Here is a 26,143-nt window from a genome sequence, read left to right on the forward strand (position 1 = left end):
CCCATGAACTTTTTTTTTCAATAAGATATCAAATCTTAATTTTACATGGCTCCACCTCTAGTCGCAAACATGTGTGGTGCCAACATGCAAAAGTCTCACAACAGATCACATCTGATCAGAGTTCAATTCCTTCTTGCAGGCTTAAACAACAAGAACAATACTGACTTTGAAACCATTATAAACAGGAGTGACCAACTGCAAGGTTCATATTCGGCTCAGAGGGCATGAAAAAAAGGGACCATGTTTAGTTCAATTTATATAATGTATCACTACGATGATATAATATTCACAAAAATGGACTTTAACATTTAGTTATTTCAAAGTTCATCTTTTCCTGAGCATTTAAAATGCCCCATTACAATTTCCATACCCAAATGTTGTCCACCATCATAAGTGTTTGAACACCCTGATTTACATGCTAATAAATTCAATGCTTGCAGGGTTACTGGCATCACTTTCAAATGCCTACTTTTTTCTAGCAGTATGATATAATTTTTTACGACTATCCTTTTTTTAACCAGACTGCAACATGCACATTTGTGTTGAAATTTATCTGCTAGTTACAATACTGATTGTATAACCATATCAAAACCAGTATACTATGTTTAAACAATTTTTCCAAAATTTATAATTTAAATTTTCTTTTCACATTCATTTGTTAAATAAAAAATGGTTTCCTGTTTAAAGGTGGCAGTCTAAAATCTCAAAAAAGAGTTGTTAAAGACATGGATTGATCTGTTCTGGAAACAGCACCTTGCCAAAAGAAATTACATCACTCATGAGAAGCAATTTTAAAAGAGGAAACGTTCTGCCTTTGGCTTTTTAAAGGAATAGACAAAGACATGTTGCACAAATAGGTTTATTTCGCCTTCTACACTGTGTAACACCTAGGTGGCAAAAGAAAATCTAATATGCTTGACATCAATTTCCTGAAGAAGACCTCAAAGCTAATCTTTTAATCTAGAGGCACCAGAGTCCAACAAATACAATTTTAAAAGGCAAGTTACAATGTTGTTGCTGCCAAGCCACACCTGTAAGATCACATCTTATTGCAAGCCAAGCCATTTGTAATGATGGTTTAATTAAATTCTGAACTATCTGCTCCTTTCAGAGATAGTCAAAGATTATTTGAGCATCTCTCCAATTAAACCAAACTCAAAGAAAAAATTATTTCCAAATGTTAGTAAATCATAAGCACACAATCTTGATGCAAGAAAATCCCCGCAATCTCCAACTCTGAGTGATTTGTAACCCTAGATTCAAGTTGCATGCGCTCAATGCTGTTGCAGAGACACAAGAAATGCAGAAATTAGAAGCAAAAAATGACTTCAGTGAGAATATTTTTGACCTAAAGTTTAATAGTCTTGGGCAAAGTTAACAGCATAACTTAAGAACTACGCTGAAAAGGGAAATTTTAATATGATGATTTCTGAATGTGTTGAATCTAATAAAATTTCTATTCCTAGAATTACGTTTCAAATGTTAACTATAAGGTTTTGTAGCTCAAGTCTATTCCAAGCCAGTAACAAATCTGAGACAAAAGGAGTTACACCTTGAAAGATTAATGCTTGGTTGGTTTATTAGCAACAATTTAACCACAAATCTAGCAATACTTACTCTGTAAAAATCTTACAAAGCTTTAAAACAGAATAAAAACACTCTTCCATTATTATGTCATATGGTTTATCTCGCAATGCTATCCAAATTTATTTAATTGAATAATGCAGATTTTAATGGCTTATATATTCTAAGATCTTTCCAAATGCATCAAAAGTAGTGAACTGTAGCTAACATTATGCCAGGGATATAAAATGTCACAAGAGGACTGGAGATACTAGGATAGCTTTTTTGCTCCCGTGGAAATAAAGAAAAGATTTAATTTTTTAAAAATATTATGCAGTGTTTTATAAAGGTGAATAAAGTAAGACTGTTTATTTTGGTTTGGGACCGGTTTTAAGGAGGCGCCAAATCAAAATCGTTACTAAAAAAAGAGGCATAGTTTTCCAAAGTTAAAACACAGGCCACAGCACCTGTTAAAAAAAAAGGATAAATATTTGAAGTAGACAATGACAGCACTTGGGGAATTCAGTTTGTCTGGTTCTACCGAAACGGTAAGTGATGGAATGTGCCAAATTATCGCCTCCTTGATGTACAAACAATTGTAATAGTATTTAAAACTGATACATCATTTTGATTTCAAACAAACTTAAAGCTTTTACAATTAAAGTTGGCAATGCTGGCATTTATTTGCCCATTAATAGTCCCCTAATTGCCCATTAATAGTCATACAAAATTGCTGCGGCTCTGGAGTCACATGTAGGTAAGACCAGGTAACGATAACATTTTCCTTTCCTAATGGACATTAGTGAACCAGATAGATTTTTCCTGATAATCAGCAATAGATTTATGTTCAATATTACACTTTTAATTCCAGATATTTATTGAATTCAAACTCCACCACCTCCTGTGGCAGGACTCAAACCCAGAATATTATCTGGGTCTCTGGATTAACAATCCAATGATAATACCACTAGGCCATTGCCTCTCTTCACAGTACTACATCCTATAAAGCAAAAGTACTCTAGGTTTCATTCCTCTGCCAAATTTGTTGGTCTCAGCTTGTTGACCTGTCTCAGCAGTACCAGAGTTCAGAATTTTTTTAAAAAGTCAAATGACGGTCCTGCTCGAATAGTTAACCTGATATTTCTTCTGGAAAGTGCAACAATTCAAAGGAATCAGGGTTGAGCTCTAACTTTGAAAACATGAAAGAAGGACAGTGACTACTTTGAGTATTACTGTTCTCATCTTAGTTAACCTTTCAATTAAAATTGCACCTTTACCCTTGCTATCTCAAGCCATAATCAATAATTTGTTTACTAGATGTTTTTATTGAATGCTCCTCAACAAAATAAAAATTCTTTTGCTTCTGGATTTCACTTTTGAAAACCACTTCTTGGCAAACGTGCATATACAACTTCTGTTTGCAGATAAGACTAATAAGAAAAGGAAAATCTAGAGAATTATTCAACCTATTTGCACAGTAGCAGCAATCATTACATCAATGAAGATTCAAGTGAAATGATCACTTCTGATCCAAATACAAAACAAAAGAACTGTCTCTTCCATAAAGCTGTATTGTATCATGGTAATTTAATAATGTACATAAAAGTCACACAGTATTCTACAGGCAGAAGGGGTCCTTTCAAACGTTCATGTTTGGAAAGGTTTATAAAAGGCTCTGATTAAAATGTACCTACATATGATAACATGGCTTTCATTTCTTCATCACTGCGTACTGTGATTCGATCGCCATCTTCATCTTCATCTTTAGAAATAAAATGTATAGTAAACATTATTTTGTTAATCAACGCTAATAGTGTGATACAGAGAATAACACTTTAGAATAGATAATTAAACAGAAATTGGAAAGACATAGCCGACTCCAACTTGCATTACATTATATGAATTTTACAGAGCTTTATTTGATTAAAAATAACCTATTTTCCCCAGGCAGTTATCATGGAAAACAGTAGGCTCTCATGAATCCACAAAAGAATCTGAACTAACATGTATGTTTGGTTTGTAAAATGTTTTCATTCCATTGCCAACTGCAACCAAATCTGGTCTGTCTAATATAGTTGGTACACACTGTATTTTTGTAATAGATTTAATCATTTACCATCTTAAGTAACTATTCTACAATTCTATATTTACATTTACATTCAAATCAATACTTGCAAGTGTTAAAGCTTCAAAGGAGAGATTTCACGATCTGTTTTCATGATATATAATAGTTATTAGCACACAGTTACAACCATGAACTTGTATCCAACTCACTAAAACATCACAACACAATAAATGTGATTAAGTCCCATCAGAATTAACTTACTCCAATATGTACATACAGAACATAAAACAGCACAGCACAGGAACAGGCCATGAATTTTATGCTGGAAGTCGACATCAACAAATGAAAAAAGGAAACTAGAATATCCGTTCTCAACTTATATTACAAATATTTCAAAGGGAAGGAAATCCAGCAGTAATTTAATAGAATTTTCACCATTTCAATGCCAATCTAAAGTAAAATTACACAGCAAAGAGTCATTCACTGTGGTTCACACTGTATTTGCAATTAACTACAGCGTTCACAGTGCGGAAAAATCCTTCACTCCTCAGTTAAGATGATGTCACTAGTTCAAAATTATAGGGAACCATACAGTAGAATCAAGGTTCAGGTAAATGCATAAAACTTCCATAATTAAGCTTATGTGGTCAATCATCAAAATTCATGACTACAGCCCTTAATTCTCCAGCACCAACTCAGCAGTCAATTCATATATTGTCAACAGATTTTCCAAAATGCTGCTATATCCAACATATAATGCAATACACTGTATGATATTTAAGTTGTTATCCATTATTGTAAGAATGTTAGGAGTAGGGTAAATGCTTCAAAATGCAGATATAGCCCATAGGTGTGGGGTTTATCCACTCAACTTGTCCCAATGCAGTATTCAGGAGTGGATATGTCATTTACTCAAAGTGTATTCTGAGGGCGGCCTTGAGATCCATCCCTTTCTTTTAGCTTTACTTATGGCATTCTCTGTCACCATGTCCTGTTACCCCTCCCCACACTCCAGTGGGACTGTCCAATTTGGCGGTTAGACACATCACTGTGCTGCCATTCTTGCATTCTGATCACCTAAGCTGCTAATACTACAGATTTTCTCACCCAATACTCCACTGTGCACTTCCCCCCTGCTGCTGCGACTGTTGCATAAATGCTGTCCCCCGCAACACTTGATGTCAACTCTGAAGAGTCATCTACAATCGAAGCGTTAAGTTTTCTCTCTCTCCATGGATGCTGCCTGGCTCGCTGCAATTTCCAGAGTTTTTTTGTTTTCAGTACAGATTCCAGCATCTGTATTAAATTGCTCCTACTGGCCTGGAGATTTAGTTGCAGTTTTGTGAGGTAGTGTGGTGAGAAAGTTGTGGTGGAGTATATTTACAGAAAGTGGGGGTACCGTACAGTTTTATGGCATTTGGAGGGCAATATTGGTACGTGAAAGCACTAAGATGAAGTTACTGCGATACTAAAGCCCTTGGGGGAATAAATGTTCAGTAGCAAATAGTGGAAAGAGACACCCCATAATTTAAGCAATGTGTTGGAACAGGATTGAAATTCTGAATTAATGGGACAATGATACCAGAAACCTGATTTAGTGTACTGGGAAAGGTTCCTGAGTATGGTAGCAGTAGTGATAACAAGATTATTTCAGGAGATGGGAAGAATGGGTCAAAGTTAGGTATAGGAGTCTGTTCAGTTTTAACATCTCAGAATAATGTACAGGGATAAGGCAGTGATGAAAGACCAATATCAGAGAATAAAGTAAAGATGTTGTATGTGAGATAAGAAACCTTCTGTTTAAACAATGTCACAGAGGAAAGCCACAGAAGCAAGTCAATAAGTGTTCTGCAGAATCAAAAATTCTTGCCTTGAGGAAACAGTACCAAGAGATACAAAAAGTATGAAAATATTTAGTAACTTCAAGGATTAATCTCAATGGGAATTGGTTTTTGTACTACAGTTCAAAAATGACAACGTGCATAAGCATCCTTATATCACCTGCTCGGAAGACATAAGAAGCCAGACTCAAATAAAATCAAGGAAAGTTCAATATTTTTAGAAAATAGAAACAGAAAATAGTAACTCATCATTGTTACAGAAAATGATACACAAGGTGTTTCATACATAAAGCTTTAATTCATCCCTCTCTGGACACATGTACTTTTGTTTAAGTGGCCAAATCAGTGCTGTCCTATCCCCAAGCCCTCTCAACCATCCCAACTCATAAATGCATTGATAACAAAGGTAGTTGGGCTTCCCACAGCAGAGCTTTCCAAATATTTTCCCACTGTGACCTCAAATTGAGGCTTGAAAACTGCCGCAAGTCCTCAGGGAATGAGGTAGAGGATACCGGAGATCCGTGGCTGCTTCACAGTTGCAACCCAAAAATTTATGCTTGTGACCCCACCAGGATCTAGAGCCCAACTTTGGGAGGTCTGGTACTACAGTTTAATTTTCTAAAATTCCATAAATTACAAAATGTCAAACAATCACAAAGTAGTATTCAAATAACAGATACTTCCTAACCTTTAAAATTCTTAAATCTTACACGGTAGGTTGAAATGACATTTTGATGGCATGTTGCATAATCAAGAACAATTATTTAAGCAACCAAAACAAACAGCATTCTTTGCCAATAAGTGTATTTTTAGAAGAAATTTTCATAGGTGTGGACTTGCTGGTAACACCAGAATTTTCTTGTCCATCTTTATTTCCTGAACCACTATAGCCCATCCTCTATATGTATACCCACAGTGTTACTAGGGAGGGAGTTCCAGGATTTTCTCCAGGGCAGTGAAGTTTGATTAAGGTTTGAAATCAGGTTGGTGCATAACAGAGTTATCAGATTTTGAAGATGCTGAAAATGCCTTGGGGGGAGTTGCTACAGTGTATCTTGCACGTGGTACAAACTGCTGTCCTGCATCATTGGTCGAAGGTGTGAATTTTTAGACCAGAGGTTGGACTGTTTGTTAAGCAGGATGTTTTGTCCTATAACTTCTCCATTGAATGCATTTCGATAAAGCCTAAAGAATACTAGACATTAGATCAAAGTCAACTAAAATAAAATCAGAAACTAGTTAATATGTATATAATTTCAGTTCATTTTACATATTAAGCACTAATTTACTTACACTCAAAGGCTGTGGTTGTTGTATCTGGCAACACCTGACCAATAACATCCTAAAAACAAGAAACAAAATTGATCATTCTAAAGCAGACCTGGGACGATTTTACATTCAAAGACGAAGTAAAATATATTTTAAAAACTGGATAAATAATTTGTTGCCTTGTTCCCTGCATAAATGTTGACTGTTTACTCCCAACTTGTATCAGAGCAACCTGTAGGTGACTTCACATCTAACTCTCGCCTTCTTTAAGTAACATGTGACTCCTGCTCCCACTCCCACCTCCCTAACCCCTAGAGCCATGACTGAGATCAGTGACTCAGCATACAAAGCAAAGACCCAAACTTGCATCACATAATGGCTTACTGCATCGGTTCTAGAATGGAGCTTTAATTGGAAATCCCACAGCTTGTCTTGAGATAGCAGGAGCTGTGTTTTATATAAATATAATTAAATACTGGATCAATGCAGCAGTTTGAGAGTAAAACCTTTTTTGCTTTTTCATTAGGGTCACTCTGTTCCTGAACCACTATAGCCCATCACTGGGCCTTACCACTCCTGACATTGCCACAAAAGTTAGTGAATTAATCAAAGTACGTAACATCCCCAATTTACCTGTCCAATAGAATCGGTTAACAGATAACGCTGACCAGGTTCTCACAATTATTGAGAACTATAGTTTGATACAACTAAGTCGGTTCTAGCCACAGGTGAAAAAAAAGTTATGAACTATCAACATATAACTCTACTTGTTGAAACTGAAACCAGAAACCTGAAACCCATTAATCCCTACATGCACACACACGCACGCACACACAGGCAAACAAATCATTAGCGTTATGGTTGGAGGCAAAAGAACAACTGGGAAACACTGTTCAATAGCACCAGCCCACAGGGTTTAATGATATGTTCCTTTTACTTTCCAACACCCTCTATTCTTTCCACCAGGTTCTGTCACTTCTTGCAGGAGGAACATGGCAATTTGAACACTAACTAGAAAGTCTTTTAATTACTGGTTAAGAGCAACAGTTTACAGCAATGGTGGAAGAAAATAGCTGGCTTTATTCAGGCTTCAGGTACTTGTAATTCTGAATACTTGTAATACTGAACCTGCTCTTCCAGTATTCTGGAGACTTCTCATCCCCTACTGTAAACCTACAAGCTGGCTCCTGGGCAGGTGAACTCTCATAGATCTGTCATTCAGCTGATTATTTCTGGTAGCCACAGCTGGTCACATCTGCACAAAACAGTTACTTATTGCCAACCAAATCTCTCACTGTGCACATTCACTACAGCGCCATGCTATTTTATCTTGCCTCCCCAACTCCTTGCAAAGCAACAGTGTAAACAACTCACAATGAATTCCAGTAGCTTGTTTGAAAACTTCAATAGTTCCTTCCTAAAAACAGCAAGATCCCATTTTAATTTGCAAACAAAAAATAAATAAAAAGATGTCATCTTACAAGTTCCATGTGGCATCCTTTTTATTTTGTGCCCCTGGCTCTAAACTCTCAGACAGGGGAATCATTTTACTTGCATTATCCAGTCTATCCCTTTAAATATTTTATCGGTTTTAATGAGATCACTACCCATTCATCAACATTCGACAGAATACAGGATCAGTTTCCCCAACTACTCTCCATAGTTGTGGCATCCCAAAACAAGTTTGGTGAACTTCCATCCCTGTATTGCAATATTTTCCTTCCTTAGGTAAGGAAACAAAAGCTGCAAAGTACTTCACGTGCAGTCTAACCAAAGATCTACACAGTTGATAATGGGAACTGCAGATGCTGGAGAATCGAAGATAATAAAATGTGAGGCTGGATGAACACAGCAGGCCCAGCAGCATCTCAGGAGCACAAAAGCTGACATTTCAGGCCTAGACCCTTCATCAGAGAGGGGGATGGGGTGAGGGTTCTGGAATAAATAGGGAGAGAGGGGGAGGCGGACCGAAGATGGAGAGAAAAGAAGATAGGTGGAGAGGAGAGTATAGGTGGGGAGGTAGGGAGGGGATAGGTCAGTCCAGGGAAGACGGACAGGTCCAGGAGGTGGGATGAGGTTAGTAGGTAGGAGATGGAGGTGCGGCTTGGGGTGGGAGGAAGGGATGCCCCACACCACCTCCCTCATCCCTATCCCAGGCCCCAAGATGACTTTCCATATTAAGCAGAGGTTCACCTGCACATCTGCCAATGTGGTATACTGCATCCACTGTACCCGGTGTGGCTTCCACTACATTGGGGAAACCAAGCGGAGGCTTGGGGACCGCTTTGCAGAACACCTCCACTCGGTTCGCAATAAACAACTGCACCTCCCAGTCGTAAACCATTTCCACTACCCCTCCCATTCTTTAGATGGCATGTCCATCATGGGCCTCCTGCAGTGCCACAATGATGCCACCCGAAGGTTGCAGGAACAGCAACTCATATTCCGCTTGGGAACCCTGCAGCCCAATGGTATCAATGTGGACTTCACCACCTTCAAAATCTCCCCTTCCCCCACCGCATCCCAAAACCAGCCCAGTTCGTCCCCTCCCCCCACTGCACCTCACAACCAGCCCAGCTCTTCCCCTCCACCCACTGCATCCCAAAACCAGTCCAACCTGTCTCTGCCTCCCTAACCTGTTTTTCCTCTCACCCATCCCTCCCTCCCACCCCAAGCCACACCTGCATCTCCTACCTACTAACCTCATCCCACCTCCTTGACCTGTCCGTCTTCCCTGGACTGACCTATCCCCTCCCTACCTCCCCACCTATACTCTCCTCTCCACCTATCTTCTTTTCTCTCCATCTTCGGTCCGCCTCCCCCCTCTCCCTATTTATTCCAGAACCCTCACCCCATCCCCCTCTCTGATGAAGGGTCTAGGCCCGAAACGTCAGCTTTTGTGCCCCTGAGATGCTGCTGGGCCTGCTGTGTTCATCCAGCCTCACATTTTATTATCTACACAGTTGAAGAAAGATTTCAGTACTACTGTACTCAAATCATCTTCCAATGAAAACTAACACATACTATTAGTCTTCCTAATTGTTTGCTGCACCTCTATGCGAGTCTTCAGTGACTTATTGACAAGGACATTCAAGTCTCTTTATACGTCTGCACTTTCTCATTTCTTACCATTTGGATAACCACACCTTTCCCCATATTATATTCTATTTGCTATATTCTGTAAGTCTGTCAAAATCCCCTTGAAGCTTGTTCATGTTCACCTCAGACCATGCATTCGCACCTAGGTTTGTGTCATCAGCAAACTTTGAAATGTTACATTGAGTCCTTGTATCCAAATTCATTGTTACATTTTGTGAACAACTGGGACTCCAAGTAATGATTCTTGCAGAGCCTATTACTAGTTACAGCTTGCCAACGTAAGAATGACCTGTTTATTCCTATTCTTCATTTTATGTCCATATGCGCATCCTTAATTTAGGCCAGTGTATTAACATCTGTCCCAGGTGGCTTTAATTTTGCGAATCAACCTTCTGTGAGGGACTTTGTCCACTAATTCCACTTCATCAATTCCGTTATTAATATCCTTCAAAAGCTCCAACAGATTTGTCAAAGCACAATTTCCCATTCACCAGTCTATGCTGACTATGCTCAATCAGATTGCAACCAGGAGCAATCTCCTGGACTACAAAGTGGGACTACAAACATTGGTGTTGTGCATACTTATCGGTATACTTGAACTGTAACTGTTTGGTACAAGTGCCAAAGTCTTTTGGTAAGTTCCAAGTTAAAAGCATGAAGCTCCAGAGAAAACTAACACTTTTGTTTCAGGATTGAGATAATGACATGCTCACTAACTACCCGATTTTATTAATGTTCACAAGAGCACTTTAAAGCACTTCTGTCCGAAACTTTTGCTCACCTAGAACACCAATACATAATTTTGTAGGGAACAACAGGTAAAATTGTAAAATGTCATTGTTGAGCATCACAGTGCTGTCCCACACAAAGTCATCCCATTTTCAACAATCAATTTTGGAATTTCTTCACACTTTTCAGAGTTGTTCATTGTTGGATGGTAATAAATATAGAATTGAAGACTGTTACAGAGATAATAGGAATTGCAGATGCAGGAGGATCTGAGATAACACAATGTAGATCTGGATGAACACAGCAGGCCAAGCAGCATCAGAGGAGCATGAAAGCTGGCGTTTCAGGTTGAGACCCTTCCTCAGGCTGAAGAAGGGTCTCGACCCGAAACGTCAGCTTTCCTGCTCCTGTGATGCTGCTTGGCCTGTTGTATTCATCCAGCTCTACACCATGTTATCTAGAATTGAAGACTGACAGCTTCTGAAAATGCCAATGAAGATCTCAGGTCAACCAAAGGACCTTGGAACAAAGAGGTTTTCAACATTCGTCAGTTTTCCTACAAAAAGTGTCTTTTCATTCAAGTCAGACTCTACCAAATGTTGTGGTTGCAAAATAAATCCCAATATCTAGTTTTTAAAAATAGAATCGAGAATGTTTGATATAGAGAGGTACAGCATCAAAATCTGCAGCACTGACCCAACAATGGATGGGTAGAAAATAACATTTTTTAATGGCTACTGCAACTAATGTCTTAAAGAGAACCTGTTCCTTTAGCTCTCACTTTCTTTGACGATGGATTTCATTTCCCAAGAATGATAAATAAATGAGGAAAATTATTTAACCCTTGATGATGACTATTGCACTTTCACAGCTCAGACTCCACCGCCATCAGCAACCAGCTGTTGTAAGTTGGCATGCCTTACACTATTCATTTGCCAACTCGTTGGATAACAGCTAAGCAGCAATTAGAATCAAGTGTTAGGACTTTCAAGAACAGACCATTACTGCACTAACATGTATTGCCAAATTAATGCAGCATGCACTTTGCCACTGTGGCTCACAAAAATATAGTCTACAATTCCAGGATCCATTACTTTGTGCATAAAAACAATATTTTACAATACAAAAACAAAGTTGCTGGAAAAGCTCAGCTGGTCTGACAGTATCTGTAAAGGAGGAAAACAGTTACCATTTTAGACCCGGTGACCCTTCCTCAGAACTGATGGTAGCTCGGAAAATGTCAGTTTATATGCAGAAAAAGGAAGAGGCATGGGGTGTGGACTAAACGATAGGATAGAGCTGAAAGAGACAGAAGAACAGTTGGAAAGACAAAGTGTTGATATCGATCAGGCTCAGAGGGTGAATAGTTGTTAATGTGGACTATTAGTGACTAACAACAGGTGGTGTGTGATGGCAGGCTATGTTGTAACAGGGCCCTGTGTGTGGGGTAGGGGGCTGGGACATGGGAGAGTTTAGGCCCTAAAATTGTTGAACTTGATGTTGAGTCCGGAGGGCTGCAGGGTCCTCAAGCAGAAAATGAAATCTTTTGGAACGTGGGAGGAAACCGGAGCACCCAGAGGAAACCCTCGCAGACATGGGGAGAATGTGCAAACTCCAAACAGTCGCCCCAGGCTGCAATCGAACCCAGGTCCCTAGTGCTGTGAGGCTGCAGTGCTAACCACTGAGCCACCGTGCCGCCACACTGTGAGCAGCAAATGCAGTAGACTAGATTCTGACAAAGACCTGAGCCATCCCCATCCACCACCATCCTCCTCTGCTTGACTGAGCTCATCCTCACCCTCAACTTCTCCTCTCATTTTCTTTGGGTAACAGGGGTGGCTATGGGTACCTGCATGGCCCTAGTTATGCCTGTCTCTTCATGGGTTAATGGAACAATCCTTGTTCCAGTCCTATTTTGGCCCTCACCCACAACTCTTCCTCCAATACATTGATGATATCATCGGCGCTGGTTCCCTCTCTCGTCTGAAATTGGAAAACTTCATCAATTTTGCCTCCAATTTCCACCCTGCCCTCACTTTCATGTGGTCTATCTCTAACTCCTCCCTTTCCTTCCTTGACATTTCTGTTTCCATTTGTAGGGATAGACTGGCCACTAATATCCACTACAAGCCCATTAACACCCACAGCTACCTGGAACTATGCATCCTCACACCCCACATCCCATAAAAACTCCATCCCGTTCTCTCAGTTCCTCTGTCTCTGTCGCATATGTTCACATGAAGCCAACCCTGTCAAGGAAGCCTCCAAAATGTCCACCCTCGTCCTCAAACCTAGGATTCCCCAGTTCCATTGTCAACAGGGCCCTCAATCAGGTCCGACCCATCTCCAGCACTTCTACCCTCACCTCTTCTCTTCCCTCCTGCAACAGCAATGGATTCCCCCAGCATCCACATCCAGAAGATCATTAGACGCTATTTCTGCCACCATAAAGAAGGTGCGACCTAATGGAATACGATCAAGGGGCTGAATGATCAACTTCTGCTGTTGAATTGTGTATATATGATTATCCACAGAGGCTCCTTCTATGTTGTATGCAACAATAAAAAAAGCGTGCATTAATGTAGGATCTTTACCTTGATGAAACATCCCAGCGTACTTCACCTTGAATGTTTGTTCTCAAGCAGAATATGACAGGCGGTCACTTAAAAGAATTCAGAAATGTCTTAAAAGAGGAACGACAGATACAGGGACAGAGAGGTTCAGAGATTGTATTCCAGAGCTTAAAGCCTTCATAGTATAAAGATCTCTCTGTAGCATAGCAAAGGAGAAGTTGCAAGGGAAGCTGAAAGGTGTGAAGGTGGATTATTCACCCTGACTGGATTGTCTAAATCCCAGGGCTCTGAAGGATATAGCCAAGGAGATTGTGGAGGCTCAAGTAGTGATCTTTCAGGAATCACTGGAGTCACAGAAGTCCCATAGAACTGGAAAATATCAAATGTAACACCCCTGTTTAAGAAGGGAAGTGAGGCAGAAGACAAGAAATCATAGGCCAATGAGCCTGGCCTCAATCATTGGCAAGATTTTAGGGTCCATTATTAAGGAAGAGATTGCAGAATACTTTGAAGTGCATGGTAAAATACAGCTGAGTCATACATTGTTTCATCCAGGGGTGGTCATGCCTGACAAATCTACTGGAATTCTTTGAAGAGGTAACAAGTTAGACAAAGGAGAGGCATGGGATATGATCTATTTGGAAGTCCAGAAAACCTTCAACAAGGTGTAACACAGAAGGTTGCTAAATAAGGTAAGAGCCCATGGTGTTAGGGACAAGGTGTTGGCATGGATTGTCTGAACTGGCAGAAACAAAGTGGGGAGAAGGGGATCTTTTTCAGAATGGTAGCCATGACGAATGGAATTCCACATAGGTCAGTGTCGGGAACTATAATTATTCACGTCGTACGTTAACAATCTCGAAGAAGGAACGAAGGGCATTATTGCTATATTCACATTTGACACAAAGATTGGTGAGGGACAGGTAATATCGACAAAATGGGGGGCTGTGGAACGACTTGGACAGGCTAACTGAGAGGGCAAAGGAGTGGCAGGTGGAAAACAATGTGAGGAAGTGTGAGGTTATTCACTTTTGTTGGGAAGAGTAAAGGTGTACACTGTTTTCTAAATGGGGAAAGGCTTTGGAAATCTGAACCACAGAGGAACTTGGAAGTCGTAATTCAAGATTCTCTTAAGGTTAACATGAGGTTCAGTTGGCAGTTAGGTACGCAAATGCAATGTTAGCATTCATTTTAAAAGCCTTGCAGGGATGCAGATGGTTCACAAGAATGATCCTGGCGATGGAGCACTTGTCAAATGAGGAGCAGTTGAGGACTCTGGGTCTGTACTCGATGGAGTTTAGAAGGATGAGGAAAGATCTCATTGAAACCTACAGAAGTCGAGGAGGCCTGGATGGAGTGGGCATGGAGAAGGTGTTTCCACTAGTAGGAAAGACTATGGCCTGAGGGCACTGCCTAAGAGTGAAGTACAACACTTTACAACTGAGATGAGGAGGAATTTCTTCAGTCAGAGGGTGGTGAATCTGTGGAACCTTTTGCTGCAGAAGGCTGTGGAGGTCAAGACACAGAGATAGATAGCTTCTTGTTTGAAAGGAACAAGGGTTACAAAGAGAAAGGTCCCAGAGTTATACAGCACAGAAACAGACCCTTCAGCCCAAGTGGTCCTTGCTGACCAGATCTCCTGAACTGAACTAGTCTCACTTGACGGTGTGTTTGGTGCATATCCCTGTACTCTAGGGAAAAGACCTTGGCTATTCACTTTATCTATGCCGTCATGATTTTATAAACCTTTACAAAGGTCACCCCTCAAACTCCTACATTCCGGAATAAAAAGTCCAAGCCTATCCAGCCTCTCCTTATAACTCAAACATTCCAGTCTCAGTAACATTCTTGTAAATCTTCTTTACACCCTTTTCTGGTTTAATAACATCCTTCCTATAGCAGGACTACCAGAATTGTACACAGTACTTGAAATGTGGTCCTACCAAAGTCTTATACAGCCATAACATGACGTCTCAACTCCTGCACTCAAATGTTCTGACCAATGAAGGCTAATGAGCCAAACACCTTCTTCACCATCCTATCTATCTGTGACACCTCTTTCAAGGAACTATGTACCTGCAACCTTAAGTCCCTCTGTTCGACAATATTGTCTAGGGCCCTACCATTAACTGTTTAAGTCCTGCTCTGTTCATCTTACCAAAATGCAACGCTTCACAGTTATCTGCATTAAACTCTATCTGCCATTCCTCAGCCCACTGGTTCAGTTGATCAAGATTCCGTTATCCTCTTACATAACCTTCTTCACTATCAACTACACCACCAAGTTTGATGTCATCTGCACATTTACTAACTGCACTGCCTATATTCTCATCCAAATTGTTTATATTGCTGACAAACAACAATAAACATGATTTCCCACACACAAAGCCCTGCTGACTATCCCTAAACAGTCCTTGCCTTTTCAAATGCATAGATCCTGTCTCTCAGATTCCCCTCTAACAACTTACCCACCATGACAATAGGCTCACCAGTCTGTAGCTCCCTGGGTTTTACTTGCATCCTTTCCTAAGGAATAGCACAACTTTAGCCACCTCCATTCATCCAGCCCTTCACTGTCAATGATTCATTTTTTTTGTTAGGCACTCTGCAATTTCTTCCCCGGCTTCCCACAACGTCCTGGGATACACTTCATCAGGTCCCAGGACATATCTACCTTTAGTGTGTGCTAAGACCTTCACCATTTCCTCTTCTGTAACATGGACTCTTTTCAAAACATCACAATGTATTTCCCCAAGTTTCCTAGCTTTCATGTCATTCTCCACAGTAAACACTGACATGAAACATTTGTTTAGGATCAACCCATCTCCTGTGCTTCCACACATAGATGGACTGGTTGATCTTTAAGGGCCCCTTTATTTTCCCTAGTTACTCTTTTGCCCTTAATATATGAGAAGAATTTCTGGATTCTCCTTTAACCAAGGCCATCCCAAATCCGCTTTTTGCCCTCAAGATTTCCCTCTAAGTGTACGCCTACACCTGTTATACTCCTCAAGGGATTCACTTGATCCCATCTATCTATACCCAACATATGCCTCCTTTTTTCTCTTGACCAGAGTCTCAATATCTCTAGTCACCCAATGTTCCCAACACCTCCCAGCTTTGCCCTCCACACTAACGGGAGCATGCTGCCCCAGAACTCTTGTTTTCTCACTTGTGAAAGCCTCCCACTTTCCAGACATCCCCTCCCAATCAACCTCTGAAAGTTCCTGTGAAATACTGTGAAAATTGGCCTTTAGAACTTTAACTTTTGAAAGAGGACTATCCTTTTCCATAACTATTTTAAAACAAATAGAATGATGATTACTGGTCCCAAAGTGCTCTCTTACCAACAACTCAGTCACTTGCCCTGCCTTACTTCCCAATAGGAAGTTGAATTTTGCCTTTTCTCTGGGAGGGCAATCTACATATTGATACAGAACGTTTTCTTGAACATACTTAAATTCCTCCCCATCCAAGCATTAGCAATATGGCAGTCCCAGTCTAAGGCTGGAAGCTTAAAATCCCCTTCTATTATAACCCTACTATTCTCACAGCTACTTGCAATCTCCCTATATATTTGCTCCTCAATTTCCTGTGACTAGCAAGGGCTCATAGTACCAAAGAGATCACCACCTTCTTATTAGGATCAAAAACTGCAGATGCTGGGAGACCACATCCATGGGGAGACAACAAGCTAACGTTTCAACTCTGATGAAGAGTCAGACTCAAAACATTAGCTTGCTGTTGCTCCATGGATGCTATCTGACCTGCTATAAGCTCCAGCATTTGTTGTCTTCATCCCCAAGTTATTTCTCAGTTCCGCCCACATAGATTCATCCTTCAGGAATGTCCTACTTACTGCCGTGACATTTTCTGCAATCAAAAATGCCACTCCATCTCCTCTTTTGCCTCCCCTTCAACCATTCCTACAGCATCTATGTCCTAGAACCTTGAGATGCCAGTCCTGTCTCTCCTTCAATGTTTCTGTAATAGCTATGATATCCCAGATTCATGTTCCCATTCATTCCCTGAGTTGACATGTCTTTCATATCAGGCATCTTACATTGAAATAAATATAGTTTAATTCATCAGTCTTCCTTCATTCCCTGGTGTGCTCTTGCCTGCCCTGTCTATTTAATTTGCTCTCTAAGTTCTGCACCAACCTCAACCTTCTCTCTTGTCTCATTATTGCTTAGGGTCCCACCCTACTGCCAAATTGGTTTAAACCCTCCTAAGTAGCTTCAGCAGATCTCCCCACCAAGATATTGATCTCTCTCCAGTTTAGGTGCTACCTGTACCTTTTGTACAGGCCACTTCTGCTCCAGAAGTGATACTAATGAACCAAAAATCTGAATCCATGCCCCCATGCCAGGTCCTCCGTCATGCATTCATCTGCCCTATCCTCCTGTTCCTACTCTCAGCAGCACGTGGCACTGGGAGTAATCCAGAGATTACTGTCCTTGAGGTCCTGCTTTTTAGTCTCCTGCCTAACTCCCTATTTTCACTCTGTAGGACCTCATTCCATTTTCTTTCTATGCCCTTGGTACCAATGTGTACAATGACCTCTGGCTACTTACTCTCCCCTGCAACTGCTCCAAGACATCCTTGAGCCTGGTACCAGAAAGACAACACGCCACCCTGGAGTCCTGCTCATGGGTGCAAAAATGCCTCTGTGGCCCTGACTAGAGAGTACCGCATCACAATTGCTCACTTGGACTTTGCCATAAGGGTTGAAAGACATATCAGCCTAATTGAATGGTAGAACAGACTCAATGGGCCAAATGGGCTAATTCTGCTCCTATATATTATGGTCTTATAGAAAATATGGACACCAATGTGTAAACAACTAAAGTCAGGAACTCACAAGAATTGGAGGAGCTGTAAACTAAAGTAAATGTTCATTTCTGACAGATTAGTATATCTCAAGAAATACCAATATTTTCATGTTGCTTAACTATTTTATGTAGCAACTGAATATTCTAAATTTGAGGGAATTCAGTATGAGGCCGTAATTTGATTAACATATTCAAGACATTAAGGGAAATAGATAAGATAGAGAGAAGCTATTAATAATTGTTGGAGTGCATAGGATTAGAAATGATGGCATAAAAATTGGCTGGAATTTCTGCAATAAAGTCAGGAAACACTTCTACACATGAAGGATCATAGAAGTCGGAACTCTCTTCTGAAAACAGTTGATGATGATATCAGATCAATTATTAATTTTAAAAGCAAGTTTAATAGTTTTGTTAAATAAAGGAATGAATTAAGGTAAGCGGTTAATTTGAAGATCACCCATGATATCACAGTGTTGTAAAAGGCTCAAAGCACTAAATGGTCTACTCATGTAACACCAACCGAATTGAATTAGGAAAATACCGTAGCTGAATCTCATGGGAAACAATGACTAACATGCAGTTTAATGATGCACTAAGACCACGACAATGACAATTAGCAACACATCAATAACAGCAAGAACCCTTAAGAGATTTAAATTCTCTGTTTTCAACAAACAAACATGTATTTGCCTTCCAATTCTGAGTGCAATCATTTCTGCTGGGATATCCACTGGTGCAAGCATCCCCACTGATTCTTCACCAGATGTCCATTTTTCATGCATTTACACAGAAAGCAAATTTTGTAAGATGGCTAGCATTATAACGCAACCTGATCTACTCATCAACCAAAGCCATACTTCTGCACCTCCCTTCACAGCTTATTGTAGATTCTGTGCGAAATCCTGCAGCTCTGTTGATTGTGTGGACAATCTCAGCTTTGAACCTACATCCCATAAGTGACTGTTAACTCCAAAAAAAAAGGTATTTCATTATATGCATTATATGTTCCAATCTATGCCTTATTTTAAGTTTTCATCTGAAAACATCAAATCAACATCAAACAATCTCCATGTCTCTAAACAAAAAGTATTCACAGAAAAGGACAAAGATAAACCAGAAATAAACGTTTTGAATTAGAGGAATGATATTCTTAATGTAAGAAAGGGCATGGACAAAGTGAATTAGGACCAGTTTCTTCTGAGAAAGTCTACATCAATCCAGTTGGAGTCTTTCAAGAAGGAAATAGTGCAAGTGCAGGCCATCTTAGTGTAAAATATGAATTCCAAGGAATTCTTGATATCTAGGAAAGTACAACATTGGATAAAAAAAAACATGGAAGGTTAAAACAGATGTCAGAACACCAGAAACCCTAAAGGTATACAGAAAATGCATGGGTTTGCTGAAGTAATAAATTAGGAAAGCAAAGGGAGGTGTGCATAAAAAAGGGGCAGGTGGGGTGCATAAAAAAGGGGCAGGTAAAATGGAGGAAAATCTGAAGGTATCAAGTACATTAGGAGCAAGAGGATAACTCAGAAAAGAATCGAGTCTATTAGGTACCCAGGTGGCAAATTATGGGTGGAGCCAGAAGATCTTGTTAAGTCTTTAAATCAGTACTTTATAACTCTATTCATGATAGAGAAGAACAAGGTAGTTATAGAATTAAGGGAAGAGAATTGGTGTACTCAAACAAATTACAAAAGAGCAGGTGGAGGTGTTAGTATTAGCAGACTTAAAACTGGAAATGTCCCCAGGCCCAGATAGAATGCATTCTAGGCTACTGTAGAAGGTAAGGGAGAAAATTGCAGGGCCCCTGATATTAGCTTTCAGGACACTAAACATTTGCATCTCTAGACACCGAAACTTAACCTGCTGCCGGTTTTGGGAGTCAGCCAGAGGGGTGCCAAGGACTGTAGGACAGCTAATATGATACCGTTATTCAAGAAGGGTGACAAGAATAAACCGGGGTTTATAATCCAGTGAGTCCAAAACTAACTGAAGGGAAACTCTGGAAAAGATCCTAAAGGACAGAGTTAATCTCTACTTGGAGAAGCAAGAATTAATCAAGCAAATGAGAGGGAGATCATGTCTGTCAGGTTTGATTAGCCTTTTGAGACTAGACATGCAGAGGAGATAAAACAAATATACACTACATGGGCTTTGAGATGGTTTTTGACAATGACTTGCTGGGCCACTGATCAAGAAGGTAAGAGCCCATGTGATCCAGAGAAATTTGCCAAATTGGATCCAAAACTGGATTAATGGCAGGAGTCAGAGTGTGACAGTCAAAGGCTGTTTTTGTGACTGGAAGTATGTGTCCAGTGGCATTCCAGAGGTGTAGGATCCTCTGCTGATTGTAGTGTACATTAATGGTCTAGGCATGAATCTAAGATTTGATCAGTAAGCTTGTACATGACACAGAAACTGGTGTGGTAAACAGTGAAGAGGAAAGCCTTAAACCTCAAGATGATATAGGCAGGGTAGTCAGATGGGCAGAACAATGGAATTTTATCCTGAAAAGTGTCTGATGATGTATTTTGGGAGGACAAACAAGGTAAGGAAAGGCTTTAAATTGCTGGACCCTAGGAAGGACAGAAGATCAGACATATGTTGGTGTGCTTGTCCACAGATCCTTGAAGGCAATATGGTGGATTTGTTAAGGTAGTTAAGGCATCATATGGGACATCTGCCTTTATTAGTCAAGGCACAAAATAAGACAGCAGGGAGATTATGATGCAGCTGTATACACTGTTAGTTAGGCCATGGCTGGGATAGTGTGCGCTGTTTTGGTCATCACGCTATAGCACAATTTAACTGAAGCAGAGAGGGTGGAAGAGATTTATCAGGATGTTGCCTGGACTGGAGTGATTCAATTATGAAGACAGACTAGATATTTTGGGGCTGTTTTCCTTACAGAGATGCCCAAGGCAGGAACTGACTGAAGAATACAAAATTATATAAAGTATTGACAGCAAGAAACTTTTCTCCTAATGCAGGAATCAATAACCAGGGATAGAGATGTCACAGGCATAGAAAGCAAAAGGTGGTGTTACCTAGAATTTAGTGCTTGAAACGGTGGTAGACACGGGAAAGGTCACAATATTTTAGTAGAATTTAGATGATTACTTGAAGTGTCATAGCATACAAGGCTATAAAGCAAATACTGGAACATGGGGCCTCGAGTAGATAGATGCTTGATGACCCAAGTGGACACGACTGAACCAAAAACACATCAGATCCTCATTCCGGAAACTAACAAAAGGTCAGAGCCTCAGCCAGAAAAACAGCAGTCAATCAAGTGCTCATTCGTGAAACCATAAACCTGTCAGGGCCACAATCCCAAAATTAATCATTTCAGAAGTTAGTATCCAAATCCGTGGCCTGTCATGTCTTCTGCATACTAACTGCCCTGCCTGTCAGGACCTCACTCCCAAAAGTAGCTGCCTAAGGGCTGCTCGGTCTAAAAAACCAGCAGCTCGTCGTCAGGTGTCAGCATCCAAACCAGTAGCCCGTCAGATCCTATGCTCACTAATTCCGCAATCTGTCAGATCCTATTCAGGAAACTAGATTTGTCAAGCCTCCATTGCCATAATCAGTAGGCCCAGAGGTGCCCGCAACAGAAACCAGCAGCCTGCCAACCGTACCCATCTTACCAACATATCCCTGAAGAGCAGCGGCGAGCCTAGCGGGATGCTCCAGTCCACATCGCCGCCGTCCGGGACCTTGATGCGGATGACCAGCTGCTGCTGGGGCGGCGGCTGCGCCTTGGACTCCATCTCACGGGGCACGAGCATCGCTCGCGCGGGTCCTCATGCTCCACCACGCGACCGACCGCGAGCCCCGGACCAACGGCCAACGGCTGCCCGCGAGCCCCGGACCAACGGCCAACGGCTGCCCGCGAGCCTGGGCTAACGCTCGCCTCGATCACGGACTAACAGCTTTCACTCCAGGGTAAGGCCTCAATCTCTCGTATGTGTCTCTCCTGCACTTCCTCCTGCACCGACAACCTGCGTTTGCGCGCCGGCTGGCCTATTAGCTTCGACCAATAACGTGTATTTTGTCCTCCCTTCTCAAGATGCTTCAAATGTCTCTCTATTTTGTTTCCTTTTCCCAGCAGTTATCCGCCGCTGTTGTTTTGATACCGTGGCCCTTATTCCATCGTGACAGTTCCACTTTCTTTTTACTCGTGTGTTTTTGTTGGTTTTTCTCCCTCCTCCCCCCACCGCCTCCTTCGGTTTGTAAATAGAGGAGGAATAGCAACTGAGGCTTTTGTATTACAATCCGGAACAAAAATGATGGGAGGTGGAGATCGCCGGATGCGTGTTCGAAAACACATCCCAGAGCCAGCGGACGTCTTTCCTGCCTGCTGCAGACTGGGGAGGAGCCCAGAAGCCAGCGCCCCCAAGAATGATTGATTATTCACACCCCTGGTCCCTACCCAAGCAATCCAGAAGTAAAATCACAGTAACGTAAAATGAAAAAAAGTGTACCTTTTGTTATTGATCTCATTAGTTATAAAAGGATTGAAAATGGGCGTTCCGAATTCCATAGACTGATTCTGGGAGATGGGTCAAGCAGGGTTGGCAAACCTCCTAAAAGACAAGGTAGATTTTTTTTTAAAAATGGAATCCTACACCACTGATTTATTAATTATAACTTTTGAATTTGTAGATAAAGACAGTTTCAAATATGAATAAAACAGACTTAGCAAATTCAACATTTTTCAGCATTTTTCTCTTTATTCTTATCAGAATTCATTGGTAAAGCCAAGTTTGTATTTTAAAGTGTACAAGGTACAGAAGGAAGAATTGTGAAGCCAGTATAACATGCAACCAGTACGTTGCTGAATATAAAGAAATTCAGTAAGTTTCTGTTTCATCCACCCAAACTTCAATAGCATCTCCTCATAGTAACGGACCACAAATTTGTATGTAGTTAGCTAGTTTTAGGAGACTTTTCTAAGTGGGTAGCACTGCTGCCTCACAGCGCAAGGAACCGGGGTTTGAATCCACTCGAACGACTGTCTTGGTGGAGTTTGCACGTTCTCACTATGTCTGTATGGATTTTTTTCCCCACGGTGCAAAAGTGTCCAGGTTAGGTGGTTGGCCATGCTGAATTGCCCAGAGTGGCCAGAGATCTGTAGGTTAGGTGGATTAGCAATCAGAAATGCAGGATTACAGGGATAGGGTAGGCGGGATGAATCTAGGTGAAGTTTTTTTCCGAAGAAGGGTCCTGACCCGAAACGTCAAATTTCCTGCTCCTGGCTTGCTGTGTTCCTCCAGCTCCACACTGTGTTATCTCAGACTCCAGCTTTGGTAGTTCTTACTATCTTTGAGTGAGTCTATGTGAGATGTTCTTCAAAGTGTCAATGTGGACTTGTTGGCCTGAATGGCCTGTTTCCACACTGTATGGATTCTATGGATTGTCTTGATCCTGACATCAATTAGTCTATTACGTATAAGGACAGGAGGAGTTAAGAACAATTTCTAGCATGTCTTACTGAAAGAAATATCCCAAGGCAATTCAAAGGAACATGATAAAACTGAGTATGACACCAAGTTACAAAAGCTGATATTGAAAGCAGCTTCATGTTGCACCGGAAAAATTCATTAAATCCTACAAATTTAGGAACAGACATAAGAAGGGCCCAAAATTTACAAGGCCTGCTGGTATATCAGTTTTCTGACCCTCTTTGTCAATGTGTATTCATGGCCTAGTACGTTCACCCATGTTTCAGGTAATGTGTTTAATTTCTGCCACACACTAAACACACAGGTGGCCATAGGTAGCAGTCACATGACTACAGTAAGCCACTCATTGTAGTAAGGATACAATTGGATTTCTCCAAACATCCCCTGTAAGAATTCGCACGCACTATCATTTGCAAGTTGTGTAAGTTATCCAATATATGGGGTTATAAGAAAATTATCATTCACTAATAAAAATGTTAACTTTAGTCAGTTCCACTTTTGTCAATCTCTACAAGTGCATTATTCAATCAATAAAGCACACAGTTCTCCAAGTGACATATGCACACTGTCATTGGTTGTCCATCTGGTATGTGGTCATTTCTAGGATGAGGTCTTGATCAGGGCATTGTTATTCCCAAAGCGAGCACTGTTGCCATGGTAACAGCTGATGCTGATCCACTTCTGTTGCTGTGGAGCAGTGGAGCTCTAGGACTGATGGTCATTCTGTAGTCTGTACATGCAATGAGATCACGTTCCTGATCCACTGCCTTCAATGAAGGAACAGCTTCTCTACTAGCATAAGGACAGGAGGAGTTAAGAACAATTTCTCGCATGTCTTACTGAAAGAAATATCCCAAGGCAATTCAAAGGAACATGATAAAACTGAGTATGACACCAAGTTACAAAAGCTGATATTGAAAGCAGCTTCATGTTGCACTGAAAAAATTCATTAAATACTACAAAGTTAGGAACAGACATAAGAAGGGCCCAGAATTTACAAGGCCTGCTGGTATATCAGTTTCCTTAAATGAAGAAACAGCTTCTCTACTAGCACTGCATCTGCAGTTGCAATGATATATCTGGTTGTTCATATTCATCTGTGTTACTGAAGTGACTACTGCCCTTTGCAAGTCTCAAGTTGCCTCATAAATTGACTTGTATTGAGAGTGCTGCAGATTTACACTCTGACTCCAATGCTGTATTCTGGCAGCGAATTAATAGTCTTATCAAAGTGAAGTTTAGCTTTCTGCTGTTTTACCTTGATTTTGTCCCTCATGCCTATTACTACGTCTGGATTCAATAGTATTTTTCACTATTTGAAGAGTAGTTAGTAGTTGTACTTCCCATTCAACGACTGCCTTGTCCAAGTCTGTACTGGATTTGCCTGATTTCTTTATGCTTCCTTTGGAAATTTTCATTACAGTTTCAGCCTTTGCATTTTACTGGGGATAGTGTGGATGATATTTGATATTGAATTTCCAATCTTTTAGGAAACAACTCAGCTCCTGAATTAAGACCTGTTGTCATTCATCACAATGTTTGGAATACCATTACACCTGAAGTATGCTCTCAAAAACTCTACAATCTCCCTGGTAGTTTTTGACATCAGCTGGTCTAACTCCTGGTCATCAGAATAGTTCTCGAGGTTGACAAGGTATTCACTTACAGCAAGAAATGAAGAGGTCTACTTTAAGCTTCATGTCTGGGTGTCATGTGTCATAAAAGCCTCTTCAGCGTTCTTACTTTGGTATTCACTACAAATACTGCACTGGCTGATGCGGTCCTTAATCTCATTGCCTATGTTTGGCCAGTAGAGCACTTCTTTGCCTTCTTCAGATGACATTCAATTCCTTGATGGCTGGTATGGATCTCTTTTCTCATCTCCTTACAAGAACTAAGTCCAAGGCAATAATTTGTAATGCAGCAGAAAGTATTGCAGTAATTTAATAGCTTAATTGATGTGAAGCAGAATGTCTGAAACCTTTGACTAACTTTACCAATCACGCATACGAAAACAAAGAAAGGTAGGGTTCAGAGCTATGTATGAAAACAATCCGATTCCAATCTGAAGGAAGAAGATGCAGAACTACAGCAGTTTCACAGAGCAACTATTGTTTCATTTTCTTTTGTTGCTGTTACAAAATATATAGGTAGAACTTGTGGATGGCTAAAAAAAAAGTAAATGTAGCCAATTGCAAAGGAGAGTTTGTGGACGTTTAACGTGGGAAAATTTGAGGCAAAATGTTTGGGATGGTAAATAAAGAGAGAACATATTCACTAAATTACTAAACTGTAAGAGGATAAGATAAGTAAATATAATTGGCCTCACATTGTTTTTAATATATATTTAGAGGAAACATTTTTAAATAAGTTTTTTTTTAAAAGATTAGTTTAAAAGGACAGATCATAGGGTTAGGGTATGCTCCAGTTGAATATTCTGTCTAATGTGTGGTGTTACTTTAGGAAGATGCCAAGATCAGGGCATCTACCAAGATGGTAGAAAGGATTCACCAAGACAAAAGCAGAGAAGCAAATATAATTAGGATATGGAATGACCTACTGAAAATGTCAGTTGAAATGCTGATCATATTGCCAAAAAATGCATATAAATGTCAAAATATGAGAGATAACTATTGATCTAAAGTAGAAGGATTTTTGAGTTCGGACTGATACCACTCAGCATGTAACCGTAGAATTT

The 26,143-nt window shown here is 40.5% G+C and overlaps 1 protein-coding gene across 6 annotated transcripts in view; it reads right to left on the reverse strand.

The window, feature by feature from the left end:
* Positions 1-22,306, reverse strand: part of map2k5 (mitogen-activated protein kinase kinase 5) — a 353,172-nt gene extending 330,866 nt beyond the window's left edge. The window contains exons 1-3 of one of the 6 annotated variants that reach the window (XM_059639304.1): positions 21,628-22,304; positions 6,763-6,811; positions 3,258-3,325 (exon numbers count right to left, since the gene is read on the reverse strand). In XM_059639304.1, coding sequence (XP_059495287.1) covers positions 3,258-3,325; positions 6,763-6,811; positions 21,628-21,768 — 258 coding nt within the window. In that variant the 5' untranslated portion in view covers positions 21,769-22,304. Of the gene's footprint in view, positions 1-3,257; positions 3,326-6,762; positions 6,812-21,627 lie in introns of those variants that run through there. The other 5 variants (XM_048562623.2, XM_048562622.2, XM_048562624.2 and 2 more) reach the window with 5 other exon arrangements.
* Positions 22,307-26,143: the final 3,837 nt, after the last annotated feature.

The sequence above is a fragment of the Stegostoma tigrinum genome, chromosome 33, assembly GCF_030684315.1.
Source record: "Stegostoma tigrinum isolate sSteTig4 chromosome 33, sSteTig4.hap1, whole genome shotgun sequence".
Taxonomy (NCBI): domain Eukaryota; kingdom Metazoa; phylum Chordata; class Chondrichthyes; order Orectolobiformes; family Stegostomatidae; genus Stegostoma; species Stegostoma tigrinum.